A 20,115-nucleotide genomic window follows, 5' to 3' on the forward strand; every position below is an offset into this window, starting at 1 on the left:
GGGGAGCTGTCTGGGGACCACAGCCTGGGATCTTCATCCCAGTGTGCAGACAGCACAGGGATAAAATTCAGGCTCAGGGCAGGGGAGTTACTGGACACAGCTGGGAGCATCTCCTGCGATGGCAATTTCTGCAGGAGATGAGGTTCAGTCATGGCCAGGGAACAGCTTGTGCTGCTGGAGATTTTGTGGGGCTTTGGTTGAGCTTTTCCCTCCAAAAAAACCTTCCTCTCTTATTTCCAAAAATTCCCAGTCTGCTGCAGCACATCCAGCAAGCGCCTGGATGAGCATGGGATGGGACACTTGGAAAAACCCCAATGGTGCTTTACCTTTAGCTCCCTGCCCACTTGGAGGGGAGGAAAATTGCTTCTCATTTCTCATCCCAATTTTAATTATGCTTCCCTTAATCTGGAGCTTGGCTGCTTTTCTTGTCCCTTTCCCACCAGGAGAATGAGCCTTAATTTAATATTCATCCCTTTAAGGCACACGATTTCCCCATGGAGACGAGGCTGGGCTTCATTCTGGAGGCTCTTGGTGACCTCCTTTGTGTTTCTCTGGAATTTTTTCCCCGTGGATGTGGTGGCTGAGCCCATCCCTGCTGCACTGAGGAGCACGTGGATCATGGTGGCCTGGATCAGGTCCTTCCTCGTGGATCAGATCCTTCTCCCACCCTTTTTGCTGCATTAAAAGTCCTCCCTGCCCACAATTTAAAGCCCATTAAGGACATCCTGGCCATTCATTCCTGCAGTGCTGATGAATATTTAAACGCAGCAAACTCGGGCTCTGTTGTTAAGCCTCATTTCCTGGGATCATCAGCACTTCATTCTGGTCACTCTGTCCCCTTTCCCATCCCTCTCCTCCTGCTGCACTGCTGAGAGTTCCCTGGGATCATCATTTGGGTTGGAAAAGACTTCTGGAGTCATGGGATCCAACCTTAAACCAGCTCTGCCAAACCCACCATGGGTTCTGTCCCATCCAGAACCCAGCCTAAGGAAATCCCTCATCCCTATGGGATCCTTTTCCTTCCAAAAATAATGGAAAATGTTTGGATGTGCCCCTGAGCCCTTCCCTGCCTGCTCCAGGGCTCTGGAATGGGGCAGCAGCACGCAGGGATGTCCCTCAGTGCCCACCTTCCCCATTCCAAACCACATTCCAGGGACTGGGCCGATTTCCATCACCAGGGCCCTGTTTCAATGCTGATAAAGCTTCTCCTATCACTCTCTTATCAGTGCCTAATCCCTGTAATCCCTGTTTTCCTGGCAGATGAGGGATCTCTCCCATCTCTGGGCTGGGCTGAGCCAGATCCCTGCCACCAGCTCCAATTACTCCACTTCCAAATTCTCCCCCTATTTTAACAACTGGAAGGATATTTCCTGCTTTTTGAACTGCAGACAATGGGGAGAAAGATGCTGCTGGAGCCGTGGATGGCAGAGGGATGAGCTGGATGCTGGTTTTGTGTAATAAAAGTGAGGAGGAAATGATCTCCAGTGGAGAGAAAAGCTTTTGGGAAGGCAGAAATCTCATTCCTGGTGAGAACAGGGCTTCCCTTGCTTATTAACGGGAGAATTGGATGGATTTGGATCTCTGGCGGTGCTGGATGGAGCTGGAAGCAAATCTGGGTTTTTTTCTCCCAATTTTTGTCTTTATCAAGAGCTTCTCACCCCAAGAGTTTGGGCACAACCCCCCCTTTCTTCCTGCCAGGTTCACACCAGGACTTTAAATTGAACTTTTTCTCTCCCAGCAGCGTTTGAGTCATAGGGAAAAGAAAAAAAAAAAAGAAAATTAAAAAAGCCCAATTTCTCCCTCTTGAATGGATGTTTTAATTAGGGAAATGTACTTGGCTTGCAAGTGGTGCCACAGGTGTGTCCTGGCTGCTGAGCTCTTCCAGTGGTTCAAAAATCCCACTTAAGGAGCAGCTCATGGTAAATGAGAGCCTGGGAGAGATTTTTGCAGCTAAATAATGAACCTCTTGAAATGCAAAGGCTTTTTCCTCTTTTTTTGCTTTTTTTTCCTCCCTCCCTTTGATTGTGCCATTTGTTCCAGTTTCTATAATAAGTTTGTTTGGGCTTGCAGATTTCCAACTGGAAGCTGCTTTGCTTGGAGCTGCTGCAGCTCAGCAGGAGGAACTGCAGGGGATTTGGTGTTTTTCATGAATAAAAGAAAGGCTTTTTTCCCCCAAAATGTTCCCCCTTGGTGAGGTGGGGGATGATAAAAGCTGGCTGTTGCCAGGCTCATGCACTCCATGGGATGTGGGCTGGGGTTAATTGCTTTAAATAACACTTGGGGAACAGCCAGCATCCAGGTTTTAATTGGAATTGCTGCCTGGGTGTTTGTGGGGTGATGGAGCCTCTGGGATTTCTGTGTTTGCCACGGGCTCTGGAGCTTGGGAAGGCACCAGGGGTGGATGGTGGCTCCAGGGCTGGGTTATTCTCTTGGGGGGAACCACCCATGGATGTGAAGGGCAGGGATGGACCACAGGTAAATCCCAGAATGGTTTGGCTTGGAAGGATCTCAAATCTCCTCTCATTCCATGGGCAGGGGTTGGTCCAGCCCCACCCCACCCTGGAGCAGGGAGCTTCTCCCTGAAGTGGGAAGGCACAAAACCCCCTGGCTGTGGTTCTGAGGGCGCTGTTTGTCAGCACCAGGATGGGAACCGCGATTGCTGCATTTCCAACCTCCGTGCTCCTGGCGCTGGCAGGAACCCGTGAGCTCTCCCATCTGCTGTCTGGTGACACCAGAGCTGTGAAAACAGAGCCTTGTCCCCGCTGCTGGCTCTGTCTGGCTCTGCTGCTGCCCACCCAGCCCAGCTCCCAGCTGGGAACAGGCTGCAGGTTCATCTGGAAGCGGCAGGAGCCCAGCGGGATCAGCCCCCACACAGGGAGCAGTGGGAGATCCCTGGCTGGGTTTTGGCAGAGCAGAGGGGTTAACGTGGCTTTGCTTGGATAATTTGTGGAATTATGGATCCACATCCCTGAGTGTGGCTGGGCTTGGTGGCTTTGAGATGCTCCTGTTGGCTGCAGTGAGGATTTTTGGGCTGTGATGGGGTGCACGTCCTAAAATGCTTCATTTTGGGAAGAAATCCCTCCCTGGGAGGGTGGTGAGGCCCTGGCACAGGTTGCCCATCCCTGGAACAGCCTGGTCTAGTGAGAGATGTCCCTGCCCATGGCAGGGGTGGAACTGGATGATTTTAACGCTCCTCCAAACCAAAACCATTCCATGCTCAGACAATTTCCCCTCCTCGTGCTGCTGTTCCTTTACTCGCCTTTTCCCCACGGAATTCTGGCTGTCCAACCCCAACCCCAGAGGCATTTTTGTGTGCAGGGAACCTGTGGATGGTTTATGAGCATTTCAGAGGCCCTGGCAGCCGAGTCACCATAAATCTGAAGCTGTCACCCCTCGTGGGATGTCTGTCACCCCTTTTCCACACCAGCCGGTTTCCTTTTGCCGTGGCTCCGTTGGATTTGGGTCAGGCTGCCACGGGGGGCTGCTCCCTCCGGTGGGCTCGGGTCTCCTCCTCCCTTTCTCTGTTCCTTCCTCACTGAATGACATAAATAATGCAGCTTTTTTTCCCTTGCTGTGCTATTTTTAGGGCCAGGATTCTGGGTTAGCTGAGCTCACGACGCCGACGCTGCAGCTCCTTCCTGCTTCCCAAACTCCTTCAGCCAATGCTGCCTTTCCAAAACTTCCTCAGCTTATTTTGGTTTTTGGGTTTTTTTTTTTACCTTTGCAGGAACCAGGTGTGTTTTCACAGCCTGATCTCCAGTGGGCTTTCACTTGCAAGAATTGCCATCACAACATTTTTTCTCAAATAATAAGAAAATTGATTAATTAATTAATTCGGTCATCATTAGAGGCCTTCCAGGATCTCCTCCTTCAGCTCTTCATGGGCAGCTGCCGGGACTGGGTGGAAAGATTTTCATTTAGGGACAAGTTGCTCCATGTAGAACTGCTGCCTTGGATGGATTTTCCATGTCCATGGAGCTCCCTGCAAGTCGATATTGTGCCATATAAACCTGTTGGAATCCTATTTCCCTCTGGGATGTGCTTTTGTCCTATAGCTGGAAAAGGGCGATGCTCTGTGGGGAGCGACACTTGGAAAAGGAACAACCAAACCCAAGGCAGTGGTCACCCCCAGGGAGCAGGGCCTGGCCCTGTATCCTGCCCTCTTCCTGGCATTCCCTGTGCCCTTCCTGACATCCCTGTGCCCTTCCTGACATCCCTGTGCCCTCTGCAGGCGCCTGATGACCCGGCTGGAGGACATGCGCCGCAGCGTGCTGGGCGACGGCGTCAACCGCTGCATCCTCTGCGGGGAGCAGCTGGGGACAAGGGGCTCTGCCTGCGTCGTCTGTGAGGACTGCAAGAAGGTGAGACCCCCCTCCAAACCCCACAAACCCACCCCAGTCTGGGGGCACAGCAGATTTTGGGCACCCATTTCCATGGCTCGCTGCCAGTTGTGTGGGCAGAGCTCTCCTTGCTGGTGTTGGGGACATTTTGGTGGCGCCGGTGTCACTCAGGTCTTTGTTTGGCCCGCAGAATGTGTGCACCAAGTGCGGGGTGCAGACCACCAACAACAGGCCCCAGGCCATCTGGCTCTGCAAGATCTGCAGCGAGCAGCGGGAGGTGAGTGTGGCCCCTGTCCCCTCTGTCCCCACCCCACACCTCCAAAGCAGGCCCGACTCACCTCCCAGGGGCCTCCAGCCTCACCCAGCGGCTGTTCGAGCATGGTTCTTACAGGATGGTTTTGTTTTCTACACAAAATGATGTTTTATTTCATGAAAACAGAGGTTTGGGGCTCCAAGGAGCTGTTGTGAGTTAATTGATTAATTAATTAGCGGGATGGGCTGCAGGGTGGGGTGTGGGGTCGCTGGAGGAGGACCATGGTGGTGTGAAGCCCTGAGAGGCCTGACCCTGCTCCCACAGGTGTGGAAACGCTCCGGTGCCTGGTTCTTCAAGGGTTTGCCCAAGCAGATGCTGCCACAGCAGATGCCCATCAGCAAGAAGGGACCCCAGACCCCGAGCGAGCCCCGCCCGGCCGAGCCGCCCGCCCCCGACCCCAAACTCCCCTCCCGGGCACCCACCCGAGGTAGGTGACAGTGGGGCTGCCCTCCAGCACTGCCAGCGAGGCTCTGAGCTCCTTCCCATCCTCAGCAAGGAAAAATTGTGGGGGAAAAGCATCCAGAGCAGTCGTGTGGCTGCTGCCTGTGTCCTAAAGGGGGTGGCAGTGCAGCTGGAGGTGTTTGATTCAGGTTTTATCCAGGTGGGAGTGGATGGGCGTGATGGTGGTCACAGGGGTCTCAGGTTGAGGGAAGAGATGAGCATTTGACTCTGTATTTCAGAACGCTTGATTTATTATTTTATGATATATATTACATTAAAACTACACTCAAAGAAAAAGTTTCATCTCAGAAGGCTGGCTAAGCTAAGAATAGAATGAAATGAATAACAAAGGTTTGTGACTCGGACAGGGAGAGAGCCAGCTGTGCTGTGATTGGCCATTAATTAGAAACAACCACATGAGACCAATCACAGATGCACCTGTTGCATTCCACAGCAGCAGGTAATCATTGTTTACATTTTATTCCTGAGGCCTCCCGGCTTCTCAGAAAGAAAAAATCCTAAGGAAAGGATTTTTAATGAAAAGATGTCTGCAACAGATGGGGTTGCAGGACATCCTCAAACTAAGCAGCCCCGGGTGGGGATCAGGGCCCTGCTGAGAGTTTGGGCAGTGCCTGGGTTGGGATGTGGTGATGGGGAAGCCTTCAAAAAATAGGGAAATCTGGGGAAGCAGTGGCAGGGTGTCTTGGGATGAGGTTGAGGATGTGTGGGCCGCAGCTTCACCGCCTCTCGCTCTGTTTGTGCCCCCAAGGCCAGGCGGATGCCGAGGACACCGAGGGTAAGCACCGGCCTTTGTCCCCTCCCTGTGCTGAGCCCTGTGCCTGCCTCCTTCTCCTCCCAAGGCGTTTTCCTGCCCAGTTTCCCTGGGGATGCTGCAGCAGGATCGCTCCTTGCTGCTGCTGCCGCCCACCCTGCGGGGGTCCGGGTTATTCCAGGGTTATTCCAGGGTTTTCCCAGGGCTTCCCCACCTCCTGCACAGCCGGGGCTGAGCTGGAGCCGCCTCTGTGGGTGGTGGGTCCTGCTGGGAGGGGCAGGTGGGTTTTGGGGTTTTTTTTCTGGTTATTTAACCCGAAATCCTTGGAAAACCTCCCGGGGAAAGTTGAGGAGGCTTGTGGGGGCTTGCGCCTGTCAGTGGGGGATGGAGCAGCCCAGCCTTGTGCTGTGCACGGTGCAGCAGTGGCTTGTTCTGGTTGTTCCTTGCACCCTCTGGCACTTCCAGCGGTGGAATCATTCAGTTTGGAAGAGCTCTCAAAGCTCATGGAGTTCAACCATTCCTCCAGCACTGCCAAGGCCACCACTGACCCATGTCCCCGAGGGCCACATCCACACTGCTGTTAAATCCTCCCACAGGGATGGGGACTCCTGGGCAGTGGTGTCAGGGTTGGACAATCTTCCCACTGAAGAAATTTTCCCGAATATCCAACCTAAACCTCCCCAGGCACAACTTGAGGCCGTTTCCTCTTGTCCTGTTGATTCTTGCCTGGGAGAAGAGCCTGACCCCCCCCCCCCCGTGGCTCCTGCCAGGGAGATGTGGAGAATGAGAAGTTCTCCCTGGGAGTTCATTTTGAGTAACAGCCCCCATTTTCACACTTCAACATGGGATGCCAGGGGGATGAGGATCACTGATCCCCCTCCAACACTGTCTGCTCTTCATTAGGACGATCATTAAGTTGGGAGCAACGCAGTGGCTGCAAACTCTCCTCTTCCTCAGCTCCCTGGAAGAGGCAAAGAGGGGCTGAGGGGACAGTTCCCACCTGGAATTATCCCCTCCATCCCACCCTTCCTTTAGCCCAGGTTCTGATGCCCCAACTGATGATCTCTCTCTCCCCATGCAGCAGCAGGTGGGGAGAAGCACTTAATTAAGGCAATTTAATCACTCCCTTAGCCCCAAGGGCAGCTTTTATTAATCCAGACTGCTCCTGGAGTCGGGAATGCTTTGCCAGCTCCGCTCATCCCTCCCAGTGCTCAGCATGTTCCTGCCGTGCCCATGATCTTCCTACAGCTCCCTCGGAAAATTATTTATTGCACGGCTCTCTCTGCACCACGGGGCTCCTGCTCCTGGCTGCTCATTCCCACCCCCTCTCCCTGCTCTTCAGCATTCCCGGTGTTTTTCCCTCTCTCCCTCCTCCTCTCCCCGCCACAATCTGTTGCTTTGTCCTCACGCCCGGTGACCCTGAGAGCCCAGCCAAGGAGAAAGAGCCCATTTATGTCACAGCAAAGATTTATCCCTGGCGTCTCCAGCAGCAGCCAGGTGAGCGCCGGGACCTTTTCCGTCACATCCGCGGGGTCGCCATCCATCACCCCGGAGCGCCGGGCTGCGATGGATCCGCTGGGACTGCTGGGTGATGGAAGGGAGAGGCACAGGCAGCTGCCACGGCTGTCTGCTTAACAAATGGGAGGTGATCGGCTGAAGGAAAATAGGATTCACCCCTCAGATGGAATGTGGAGCTGTGGTGCCATCAGGGGTCTAATGGGTGCTGAGGATCGGGTGATGGATACCTCAGGCCTTGTTTTTCCGTGTCCTTGGGGATTTCCTGAGCGCAGGGTTGATGGTGCAGAGCCCTCCTGCTGCAGTGCCCAGAGCTCGGAGGTGCCGCTGCAGTGGCCGTACCCATTGTCCCCCTGTGATGGTGTCTCAGGATGAGGGAAGAGACGAAGATCTGACTCCATGTTTCAGAAGGCTTGATTTATTATTTTGTGATATATATTATATTAAAACTATACTAAAAGAATAGAAGAAAGGTTTCATCAGAAGGCTAGCTAAGAATTGAATAAGAAAGAATGATAACAAAGGTTTGTGGCTCAGCTCTCTGTCTGAGCCAGCTGGACTGTGATTGGCCATTAATTAGAAACAACCAACATGAGACCAATCAAAGATCCACTTGTCGCATTCCACAGCAGCAGATAATCAATGTTTACATTCTGTTCCTGAGGCCTCCCAGCTTCTCGCGAGGAAAAATCCCAAGAGAAGGATTTTTCATAAAAGATGTCTGCAACATCCCCCTGCTGCTGGCACCCAGGCCAGGGATGGCAGCTCGCTTTTCCGGCCTCACTGCTCCTTCCTCCCTCTCCCTGCAGGCACCGAGGGTACAGCGGCCGCCCGGGGGAGCCGCAGAGTGGCCGAGGGCCGGCCGGGTCCGTGTGGCAGCGAGGACACCGCTGGGGACAGCGACAGCCGGGACTATGCTGAGAGCGGCGTCAGCAGGAGCCCCGGTGAGAGTGATGCCGCTCCTGCATCCCTGGATGGACAGATGGATGGACACAACGCCGGGAGCCATCTGCGGGTGCTCTCTGCTGATTGTCCCCTGTCCTTGCAGGTGTGAAGAGAACCAACTCCGTGCAAGGCCAGCGGCCACCCCCGCCGGCCACGGCTGCGGCCACCGCTGGATCTGCCCCGGCAGCGGCACCACCCGCAGGTGGGATGGGGATGGGGATGGGGATGGGGATGGGGATGGGGATTGGGATGGGGATTGGGATGGGGATGGGGATTGGGATGGGGATGGGGATTGAGATGGGGATTGGGATGGGATTGGGATGGGGATTGGGATGGGGATTGGGATGGGGATTGGGATGGGGATTGGGATGGGGATTGGGATGGGGATTGGGATGGGATGGGGATTGGGATGGGGATTGGGATGGGGATTGGGATGGGGATTGGGATGGGGATTGGGATGGGGATTGGGATGGGGATTGGGATGGGATGGGATGGGATGGAAGTGTGGCCAACGGTTCTGTCCCTGGGGACACCCCATGGGCTGAAGCCACCAGGGGATGTCCCAGGTGCTGATGCCACCTCTGTCCCCAGCAGCAGCAGCAGCAAGGCCAGGTCCTGGGGGTCCTGCCCGCTTCCCGGACAGACAAGGTAACCCCGGGGCGGCTGTGGGGGGCTGGGGGGCACGGCGGGCCAGGGGCTAACAGGGTCCCCCCTTCCCGCAGCGAGCCCCCCAGAGCCGGCCCGTGGAGCTGCCAGGGAGGAGCGGGGAGGGGGCTTGGCTGCGCCCCCCGGCAGGGAGGACAGGCCGGGCTGGCAGCCCCCTGCCCCCAGCCAGCCCCAGCCTGCAGCCCCGGCTCCGCAGAGGCAGCAGCAGCCCCGAGAGGAGGAGGAGGAGGATGCCAACAGCTACGACTCGGATGAAGGCAGTATGTACCCGGGAAGGGAGGGAGATTCTTTGGGAAGTGTGGGATTTGGAGGAGGGTGGGTGTGACTCGGGTTGGTGTCTAGCAGGGAAAGTCCTTGGGGAATGATGGGTGGGAGTTTGATGGGGAGGATCTGTGGTAGAACATCCTGGGTGAGAAGAGCTGCTGGGGTCGGGATCAGGTGCTTGGATTGGAGCAGCTGATGCCCTCTGTGCCTGCTCTTCATCCCTGGGATGAAGGAGCACGAGCTTGAGATGGTTTCCAGGGAGCCAAGAGAAGAGCCACGTGCTGAGCCCAAGCTGGGGCATCTCCTCAGGGCGGTCCAGGGTGGAATTGCTGTGGGAAGGGTTGGTTGGATTATTCCTCCTTTGCCTGGAGAATATTGGAGTCAGCTCCAGAGCCCCAGGCTGCTCTCCTTGGGCTGTGCAGAGTTCCCAAATCCGCCTGGATTTGCGGCGCTTTGGCCGCTGCCAGCACAGTGTCACTGCATTAAACAGCTTTTACATTTGACCCGCAGATCTTTCTAATTATTACTAATCGGGGATGATTAAATGCAGTTATTGGCTGGGGTTTTAACGAGGTTGTTTCCTCCTTTTCCCTCGCTGTCAGCCACGCTGGGAGCTCTGGAGTTCAGCCTGCTCTACGACCAGGACAACAGCTCCCTGCACTGCACCCTCATCAAGGCCAAGGCAAGAGCTCCTCTTTTCATTCCCTTTTTCCTTATTTAAATCCATCTGGCTGCCAGTTTCTCTGGTGCAATGGGAAGGAAGCCATGTGGCTGCTGGCAGAGGCTGCTCCCTTGGGAGGCTCCAGGCACAGCTGCTCCTGGCTGGGGAGGGTTGGGGGGCTTTTCCTTGTGTGGATCCAAGAGATCTGTGGGAGTGGTGATGCCCTGGAACAGTCCTCCCAGAGAAACTGTGGCTGCCCCATCCCTGGGAGTGTCCCAGGCCAGGTTGGACAGGGTTTGGAGCAGCCTGGGGTAGTGGAAGTTGTCCCTGCTTGTGGCAGGGAGTGGATCTTGGTGATATTTGAGGTCTTTTCCAACCCAAACCATCCTGTGATTCTACAATGCTGATTTTTCCTGGGATGAGTTGGTTCAGCACATCCTGGCACCCACAGCTGCTCAGGGCAGAGGCTCTTGGGTCACTGAACACATTTTCTCTTTGTGTTTTTTCATGGGCATTTTTCTCTTTGCTGAAGGAGGATTCACATCCTATGTCTCCTTTATCCTTTTATAGGGCTTAAAACCAATGGATTCCAATGGCCTGGCTGATCCCTATGTGAAGCTGCACCTCCTGCCTGGAGCCAGCAAGGTGAGGCTCTGCCAGGTTTGGTGCTGGGGATGGAGCAGAGGTTTCTCAAATCAGATCAGGTTTTCCCTGTTGATTTCTCTGCTTGCTGCTGTTTTCCCTGCGGGTGTCTCTGAACAGGGAGGATGCTCCCAGATGCTCTCCCAGACCCGAGGAACAGCTCATCCTGCAGGCAGGAATCTGCTCAGGGATGGAGGGAAGCTCCAGAGGAGGCATTGCTGTTAATGCATCACAAAACATCTGCCCAAAAAATCTAATTATGCCCAGGGTTGGAATTATCCATTTGCTTGGAAGATGCAGCACGTTTTTGTTGGAGCTGTGGGGAGAGAACTGTGGGGGAAACTCTGGCTCCATGATGGAAATTCCTGGAAATTTCCCTCTCCAGCCCAGCTGAGGTGATCTGGGTGGGTAAATCTTGAGGAAGGAATGACCATTAGCAGTGCTGGCTCTTTGTTTAGAGGGTGCAGCAGAGTTCTGCTCAGAGGAACCAGGAGTAAAACCAGGGGAGAACTGATAATAAAATCATTGGATTGATTTTACAGCCTTGCTTTAGGCATGGGGTATTGGTATTGTTCAGAGGAAATCCAGGTGTGGTGTTGGGAATTGCTTTGATTTCTGCTGCTCTCATTTGCTGATATTTATTTTAATTTTTTTTTTTTAATTTTGAACGTGTGGTTGTGAAAGACACACAAGCAAGTGACAGCTCCTCAATTCCTCACTGTTCCCTCCTTTAGACCATGAGAGCTGTGGCCTGAGCCCCCACATCCTGCCCTGGGCACCTTTTCCCCTCTCCTTGAGGGAATAAACCCCCGGGAGTGACAAAATCCAGGCTCTCCCAGCCACCACATGTCACCAAATTCCCAGTGCTTGTGCAAAATTCCACCTTGATCCTCCCTGAGAGCTCACCTGTGCCAGCTGTGACAGGGCACCCCTGCCAGGAGCTGGGATTTGGGTAGAGAGGAATCCTGGGGTATTGGTACCACCAATATCGTGGACAGGATGTGCCTTGCCTTGTCTGGCCTTTGGTGCTGAACCAAATGCTGGCAACTGTGGTGTTTCACCAGAGACACTTTTGCTGGCTGGGTGTGTGGTGTTTCACCCCATTTTTGGCTGGCTGGGTGTGTGGTGTTTCACCCCAGAGACACTTTGGCTGGCTGGGTGTGTGGTGTTTCACCCCAGAGACACTTTTGGCTGTGGGTGTGTGGTGTTTCACCCCACAGACCCCTTGGGCTGGCTGGGTGTGTGGTGTTTCACCCCAGAGACACTTTTGGCTGTGGGTGTGTGGTGTTTCACCCCACAGACCCCTTGGGCTGGCTGGTGTGTGGTGTTTCACCCCATTTTTGGCTGGCTGGGTGTGTGGTGTTTCACCCCATTTTTGGCTGGGTGTGTGGTGTTTCACCCCACAGACACTTTTGGCTGGCTGGGTGTGTGGTGTTTCACCCCACTGACACTTTGGGCTGGCTGGGTGCTGCACTGGGCCCGTGGGGACAGGTCCAGGCCTGCAGGAGCTCTGGTGGTGCTGGGATGGAGATTCTCCCCATAACAGGGGCTGCTCCTCAGGTTTCCCTCTGTGGAGAAGCGTTAAGGGGATGGTGAAGGAAAGGAGTCGGTTCTGATGGAGGATGTGGATCCAGAGCTTTATTCTGGCCCACAGGCCTCTGAATGCAGCCCCAGCTCCAACAGAACTCCCTGAGCCCGTGGTTGCTGCTCCTTTAACCCCGGGGAGAGGGGCAGGGAGCCACCAAGCAGGTACAAGGGACAAAGGACACCTGGATGGCCCAATGTCCCCCCAGGGGTAAAGGGCATCCTGTGAATCTGCCAATCCCGGAATTCCAGGGCTGACAGACAGTGCTGGGAGGGGAAAGGAGAGGTGATGGACACACCTGGGAGGGAATTATCTTGGGAGGGACCCAGGGTTCTGGGGTAAACCCTGAACTCACACCGATTCCCCTGTGTTTGTGTGACCCCACAGTCCAACAAGCTGAGGACGAAGACGCTGCGCAACACCCGGAACCCGGTGTGGAACGAGACCCTGGTGTACCACGGCATCACCGACGAGGACATGCAGAGGAAAACCCTCAGGTAAGGCCAGCAGGAGCCCAGGGGTGCCACAGGGTTGGGTTTGGGGTGGCCTCACCCACAGCACCACCCCCAGGAGTGCAGGGGGGGGTTAGGGCTGTGAGAAATGCAGTTTTGGGTTGAAATCAACATGAGTTTGGTCATCTGGATGATTGTTTGAAGAGAACTGCATTTTGACCTTGTAATTTAATAGTAAATTATTGATTTTGCTATGATTTTTATCATCATAGAGATGTGCGTCTCTGCTGATTTGACAATAACCCAGGGAAAAAAGTCCATATAAATATCTCTTTCAATTTATGGCTCTTTTCCCCCTCAGAAAACTTCCACCTCTTGATTTCTTGCCCCACCACAAAGCAAATATTAAAAATGTTGATTTTTTTTTTTTTTTAATCAAGACAGAAATTTGGGGGTTGACGGCTGTTGTTCAGAGGAAATCCACATCAAGGGTGGGTTTGGGGGATTTTGTTTTGTTTTTCCCTCCCCCCAGCAGTACCTCTGCAGGGATGGGTTTGGCTCTGGAGTCAGGCACTGCTCCAGCCTGGTTATGTTCCCCTTTCCCTCTTCCCTCCAGGATCTCCGTGTGTGATGAGGACAAATTTGGCCACAACGAGTTCATTGGAGAAACCAGAGTTGCCTTGAAAAAACTCAAAGCCAACCAGAAAAAGAACTTCAACATCTGCCTGGAGAGAGTAATACCAGTGAGTGTCCATGAAAATCCTTTCTGTTCCCTTTGGAAATGGCACCTGAGGGATGCAGGGATGGGCTGGAGGTGCCTGACTTCCCTGGCACCTTTAGGAGTTGTATTCCCACCTGTGCCTGGGCTGATGTGACATCCCAAGGCCTGGAGATAAGAGCCTGGTGGGAATCCATGGAAAGAGACTCCAGGGCCTGCTCCTGTTGGCATTGCCAGCCCTTGGGGATGGATGTCACCGTGGAGGAGGGCACAGGTTGCTTTGTCCTCCGTTGAATCCACTGGGATGGGGATTGATGGAGCAGATGGAGATTCCTGAGGCTCTTCCAGGAGCTGGGCTGCATGCATTCCCAGGAGTTTTTTTTGCTGTGGGATGGCTCCTCTCCCAGTCATTCATGGCATTCTCCTTGTCCCTTTCTCATCCCAGACGAAGCGTGCCGGAACGACCGGCGCATCCCGTGGGATGGCTCTGTACGAGGAGGAGGTGAGTCCTTGGAGCAGCACAAGCTCCATCCATGTCCTTTCCACCATCCCTTGTGTACAACCCCATTGTCCCCCTGTCCCAGCAATCCCACTTTCCTTGATGTCCATCCCATCCCTCCTCCTCCACGCTGACTTTTCCCTCCTGATGCAAGAGAGGTTCCTTTGCACAAGAGATGGCTTTGGAGGGAAGTAACTGAAAGGAGAACAGGGAGAAAGAGGCAAAATTAGGAAAATATAATATTCAAAGCCAGCTCTGATCTTAGTTTTGTTTGCTGCACCTTCATTCTGAATGGAATTATCAAATGGGCAATAATAACCCACAATAAAAATAAATAATAAATAATTATATATACGCACACACATAGGTGACATAAATTATCATTGAAACACAGTCTGCTCTGTCTCATAGAAAACAAAATTAATTTAAAACAAACAAACAAACAAAAAGAAAAAACTGACTGAAAACTTGACTTTGAAAACTGCACTCTGATCTGACAGAAGCTTGGCTAGGAGAAGGAAAAATTAAGGCAAACAGCTGAGCCAGAGGAGAGATGTGAGGGAGGAAACATTATTGCCACATTTGACGCCCACCTCTGTGGTGGTGTTCACAGGGGTCCCAGGACGAGGGAACAGATGAGAATCTTGACTCGGTGTTTCAGAAGGCTGATTTCTTATTTAATGATATATATTATATAAAAAGAAAATTATATACTAAAACTATACTAAAAGAATAGAAGATAGGATTTAATCAGAAGGCTTGAAAGGAAAAGAAATGGGATGATAATAAAATCTTGTGACTGACCAGAGAGTCCTGACACAGCTGGACTGTGATTGGCCATTAATTAAAAACAACCACACAAGACCAATCACAGATCCACCTGTTGCATTCCACAGCAGCAGATAATCATTGTTTACATTTCCTTTCTGAGGCCTCTCAGCTTTTTGGGAGAATAACATCCTAACGAAAGGATTTTTCCATAAAACGCGTCCGTGACGCGCTTTTGGCGGCTCCTCCCGCAGGTGGATCGCGGCGGGGACGTGGAGGAGCGGGGCAAGATCCTGGTGTCCCTGATGTACAGCACCCAGCAGGGCGGGCTCATCGTGGGCATCGTGCGCTGCGTGCACCTGGCGGCCATGGACGCCAACGGATACTCGGATCCCTTCGTCAAGCTGTGAGTCCCCGGGGCTGGCGCCGCCTGCTCTCCTTCCTCTGCAGCAAATTAAGGGAATTCAGGGCAAATCTGGTGTCACCGGTGTCATCCTGCGGGTCCTGCTTGAGCTTCACCTCTGGTGGTGTCCCCAGTGTGGGTGGTGTTGAGCTAGCCCTTGGGTCTGTCACTCCCCAGTGCGCAAATCCCTGTGGAATTGCCCCATGGAGAATCCCAGAATTGTTAAAGGCTGGAAGAGACTTCAGGAGTCCAAGCTTTGACTGATCACCTTGTGTCTGCAAGCAGAGGGCACGTGGGGGATGTGGGGTGGGTTTGGGGCTGGTGCCAACTTCCACTTACCAACTTCGAACTACCAACTTCCAAATTCCAGCTTTCCCGGGATCCATAGGAGTGGGATTCCCACCCGTGACTCACCAAGGGTGTGGTGGGACTCCAGGGACAGTGGAAGCTGGGGGAAAAGGAATCCTTCTCTCCAGCTCTGACCCACCCTGGCTGCAGGACAGAGGTGGCTCCGTGTCCCTCCGTGCCCTGCTTGCTGCCCCATAAACCCACGTGGCTCCTGGGAATCCTGTGGGGTTTTTATCCCAGCCTTGTGAGCTGCAACACAGAGAAATCCCGTAACCATTCCTGGTTTTTTCCTTTGCCTTCATAAAAACCCTCAGTTCTCCCTAAAACTCATTCAGTGCCTCTCATGCTGAACATATTCTGCTCATCTTTTTGTAGCTCAGTAGAGCTGAGCAGCTTCCCTTCCCAGTCTCTCTTAATTTGTTGCATTTTCCATTTCCAGAAACAGAAGATGGTGGCTTTATATTTTTAAATCAGTGATCTAATTAATCCCAGCCCTAAATTGAGTTCTGGATCTGCAGCCAGGCTGCACAGCCCCAGCCCCACACTTTTCCCACATACTCTGGAAGGTGGGAGGAGAGACTGGCTCTAAATAAATCTCTTCCAGCCCAGAAGCTCACTTTTTAAGCTTATGAACTCCCACTGTTCTTGCACTTGAATTTTGAGCTGTTTTCTGTTGCCCCCAGTTGGCTGAAACCTGACATGGGAAAAAAGGCCAAGCACAAGACACAGATTAAGAAGAAAACGTTGAATCCTGAATTTAACGAGGTATGGATGGATATTTTTTATATTATTAAATCAATTCACTGAGTGCTGTGTTGAGTGGAGGAGGTGGAAGACAAACTCCCCGAGCTTTGGCTCTTTGCTCAAGCTCCTTTCCCACTCCTGTGCCCAGGAATATTTTTGGGAATGACTTTGCCATGGCAGCACCACACACCCTGAAATCTCCCTGCATCCCAGCTGGGCATGTGGGTGGGATCAGCATTCCTGGGGGTGGAAACTGGAAATTCTCCGCTGGTGCTGCTTTGATGGGACAGCTGGAAAGGGCTCACGTAGGTGCAAGGGGTGAGCTCAGCCCCTGGAAAAGAGGTGCCACAGGGAGGGAGAGCTTTTCCTTCATTAATTCCATTAATTACTGCAGCTTTTAGGGGGTGTTTTCCTTTCTGCAGGAGTTCTTCTATGACATCAAACACAGCGACCTGGCCAAGAAATCCCTGGACATTTCCGTCTGGGATTACGACATCGGGAAATCCAACGACTACATTGGTGAGCCACGAGCTGGGAGGCTCTGCCCTCTGGGGCAGGGTTTGGTGCCTGGAATGGGGTTTGCTGGATGTCAGGGAGATCTGGGTCACCTGCCCAGGTGGGATGATGGAATCTGGTGGGTGCATCCCCCACACTGCCCCACCTCCAGCATCTTTTGGGCAGGAAAAGCATCTCCAGGCATTTCCATTAGATTTTTGAGCCAGGAGATGGAAAAAGCATTGCAGGGTGTGAGGTGTGTGCCCATGGCAGGATTTCCTGGCACATCAGCACCACTGTGGTTATGACTCCACAAAGGGATAATCAATGCTACTTACTCGAGGTCACCAAATGTGGTAGCATTCTTCACTCAGGGTGACTATTCAACTTTTCAACTAAATGTTGAATTTGCAAGGCAATCTTGACATGGGAAGAGATGAGAATCTTGACTCCATGTTTCAGAAGGCTGATTTATTATTTTATTATATATGTTATATTAAAAGAAAATTACATACTAAAACTGTACTAAAAGAATATAGAAAGATTTCATCAGAAGGCTAGAAAAGAAAAAAAAAATCTTGTAACTGACCAGAGAGTCTGAGACAACTATACTAAAAGATTAGAAGAAAGGATTTCATCAGAAGGCTAGCAAGCAATAGAAAAGGATGATAATAAAATTTTGGATTGACCAGAGAGTCCAAGACAGGTAGACTGTGATTGGCCATTAATTAAAAACAACCAATCAAAAAAAAAAAACAAAAATGCACCTGTTGCATTGCACAACAGTAGATAATTTTTATTTATGTTTTGTTTCTAAAGCCTCTGAGCTTCTCAAGAGAAAAAAATCTTAGCAAAAAGATTTTTTTCATAAAACATGTCCATGACAGCACCATCTCTGGATACAAACTCTGCTCTTCTCCCCTCTCCCCAGGCGGTTGCCAGCTGGGAATCACGGCCAAGGGCGAGCGCTTGAAACACTGGTACGAGTGCTTGAAGAACAAGGACAAGAAGATCGAGCGCTGGCACACCCTGCAGAACGAGAACCACGTGGCCAGTGATTAAAGGGAGCCTCTGCCCAGCCCTCCCTGCCCTCTGCCACACCCCTGTAGGTCCCTGATGTCCCCAATGTCCCCGATGTCCCTGGTGTCCCGTCTTCCAGCGCAGCCACGCCTTGCTACAGCCTCTGATCCCAGGGTCCTCCTCCTCCAAACCCCCTCCACTGGAAACTCCCCCAGATCTTTTCTATTCTCCTTTATTTATTTTCAGCTGGGGGAGGGAGGCTGTTGAGTTCTCCTGGTGTGTAATTTTGGCAAGCAATAGTTCCCTCCTGACTGTTCCCCCCTCTCTCTCCGTTCCCGTCGCGTTTCTGACGCTCTGTGTCCCTCCAGCCTCCGCTCCTCGCGTCTCCCCATGGAGGAGATGGGAGTGCTGGGCTTGGGAGCATCAGCCTGTCCTCGCTTGTGTGATCTCAATACCTCAGTTGCAATAAGGAAAAAAAAGCTCCTTGGCTTTGGTGTGGGTGTCACCGTTCGCCTGGTGTCCGTGTCGTCGTGGTTAGGCCAAAAATTCCGGTGTCACCGGAGCCATCCTGCGAGTCCTGCTTGAGCTTCTCCTCTGCTCTGGCCCACCTGAGCAATGTTGTGGCACATCCTTTGCTGAGAAGATCCACCACCAACACCATGACAGCGACAAGGAGGGTTTAGGGAGCTCTGTGCTCGCAGGGGAGCAGGTTTGGGTTGGTTTTTGTCCTTTCGCCCGAGGAATTTGGGGGCTCCGCTGCTGTAGGAGCCCAGCGGTGTTTTAGGGTTGTGACTACCTCCTCCTCACCCCTGAGCTGTGTAGTGGTGACTGGCCGAGCCCTGAAGGGCTCCTAGGTCCCCTCAGACCCCTCCTGCTCCCAAGGATTTTCGGTTCCTCAGGAGGGAAGCTGAGGGAGCTGCTGCTTCCCCCCAAACCCCTGATGTGTGCAAGGATTTTTGCTTTAAACCTCCACAACTCCTGGAATTAGCTGGAACAATCTGAGATCTTCCAAACTTAGGTTGTTTTGGTTTGGTTTCCTTTCGTTTTTCCCAGTTTTCTGCCCAAGAACCCCTCAGCCTGCATTTTAAGGATGGCCTGGAGCTGTTGGATCTGGTCTGGACAGCAGGAGAGCACAGACTCTCTGCATCTGCTGCTGCTGCTGGGCTCTGGAATCTTTCCCTGGCTCTGGAACCATTCCCTGGTTTTGGAACCTTTCCCTGGCTCTGGAACACACCAGGCCCTGTGGATAGGAGCACACTAAGCACTAAGGGAATATATGGAATTTTCTTGTCACACTGAGCATGGTGTGTGAAACGTCCCCCTGCACCCTCTGCTGCTGCTGCCCTCTCTTTGAGTTGGATGAGTTCTGGTTTTCCTGGTATTTTCTTTATCTCCCCCCAGCCCCAGCAGAAATTGCTGATGTGCCCTGGGTGACACAAACCCCAGCCTGGTTTCCCTCCCTCCTTGGATCTCCAGGTGGGAAAAGCCAACCCAACCCATCCCAGAGGGTCCAGACAGAGCTGGGAATCCTCTTCCATCACCCCCAGGTGATTTGATGGTTCTTGGGGTGGAATGGAAGAGGAGACCTGGAAATTTTCCCCTTTTTCATGGAATTTTTGTGCCAGTCACAGTGGCATCCCTGAGCTAGGACCAGACTGAAACAATTCCATTTTTTTTGGACTGTTCCCCTCTGCATCCCGTGCTGAAACCTCCCTGCTCCAGGCCCAGCTGAGCTGTGGGATGGTGGGATCCAGGATCAATGGTTGGATTCTCCCTTTTTCAACCTTAATGACTCCAAGTTGCCACCACCCTTTCCAGAGGGATGGACCTGGCCCAAAAAATTCCTGTTCATACCCAGAGCAGCCCTTGGGCACGGAGCTGTGCTGGGGAAATGTGTGGCTGAGGGTAAAAAAATCTTTAAAAATCATTGTTTAAGCAATTCCTTTATTTCTCCCAGTCCTGCAGCAGCCCAGCCTCCTTTGTATGTGCAGAACAACTCACTTGAGGTTACCCTTTTCCCATCCTGTATTCCCATCCCCTGTTCAGCCTGCTTTCTTTGGGAAAAGGATACTCAGATCATCTCTTTGCACCTCCAAAAATCAAGTGCAACTTGCCAATCTCCTCAGTAATGTGCAAAACCACAGCCCTGGTCTCTGCCCCCTCCTCTTCTCAGTTTTTCTGATGGTTATTCCTGCCCTGAATGAGTTCTTTTTGTTGTAAATAAAGCATGCACCTATGGATTGGGAATGGTGAAAAACAAACAAACGGAAAAAAAAAAAAAAAGGCAAAAAAAAGAAAATTAAAAGCCTCTTCTACTGCTGTTTGCATTCAGACTCGCATGCAGTGATTCTACAGCCAAATATCAGTTTACAACTGTTAAAGAGAAAAAGAAAACCTTACACAGGAATTAGAAATCCTCCAGTCTTCCGCTGCATGCAGCACAACATCCTCTCTTGATGTGGTATCTAATAAAGTGAGACTATTGGAAAAGAACAAAAAAAAAATTACTGATTTTTGGCTTCTT

General features: G+C 52.3%; 1 protein-coding gene across 6 annotated transcripts in view; it reads left to right on the top strand.

Moving 5' to 3' along the window:
- RPH3A (rabphilin 3A) overlaps positions 1 to 19,896 on the top strand; it is a 32,166-nt gene extending 12,270 nt beyond the window's left edge. For 3 of the 6 annotated variants that reach the window (XM_074554072.1, XM_074554075.1, XM_074554073.1), the window contains exons 5-21: positions 4,232 to 4,361; positions 4,531 to 4,617; positions 4,918 to 5,080; positions 5,864 to 5,890; positions 8,191 to 8,325; positions 8,430 to 8,528; positions 8,918 to 8,974; positions 9,049 to 9,252; positions 9,859 to 9,938; positions 10,488 to 10,562; positions 12,532 to 12,641; positions 13,213 to 13,339; positions 13,760 to 13,816; positions 14,836 to 14,987; positions 16,016 to 16,097; positions 16,499 to 16,595; positions 17,503 to 19,896. In XM_074554072.1, coding sequence (XP_074410173.1) covers positions 4,232 to 4,361; positions 4,531 to 4,617; positions 4,918 to 5,080; positions 5,864 to 5,890; positions 8,191 to 8,325; positions 8,430 to 8,528; positions 8,918 to 8,974; positions 9,049 to 9,252; positions 9,859 to 9,938; positions 10,488 to 10,562; positions 12,532 to 12,641; positions 13,213 to 13,339; positions 13,760 to 13,816; positions 14,836 to 14,987; positions 16,016 to 16,097; positions 16,499 to 16,595; positions 17,503 to 17,633 — 1,813 coding nt within the window. In that variant the 3' untranslated portion in view covers positions 17,634 to 19,896. The remainder of the gene's footprint in view (positions 1 to 4,231; positions 4,362 to 4,530; positions 4,618 to 4,917; positions 5,081 to 5,863; positions 5,891 to 8,190; positions 8,326 to 8,429; positions 8,529 to 8,917; positions 8,975 to 9,048; positions 9,253 to 9,858; positions 9,939 to 10,487; positions 10,563 to 12,531; positions 12,642 to 13,212; positions 13,340 to 13,759; positions 13,817 to 14,835; positions 14,988 to 16,015; positions 16,098 to 16,498; positions 16,596 to 17,502) is intronic. The other 3 variants (XM_074554074.1, XM_074554076.1, XM_074554077.1) reach the window with 3 other exon arrangements.
- Positions 19,897 to 20,115: the final 219 nt, after the last annotated feature.

This window comes from Zonotrichia albicollis, chromosome 18, assembly GCF_047830755.1.
Source record: "Zonotrichia albicollis isolate bZonAlb1 chromosome 18, bZonAlb1.hap1, whole genome shotgun sequence".
Taxonomy (NCBI): Eukaryota; Metazoa; Chordata; class Aves; order Passeriformes; family Passerellidae; genus Zonotrichia; species Zonotrichia albicollis.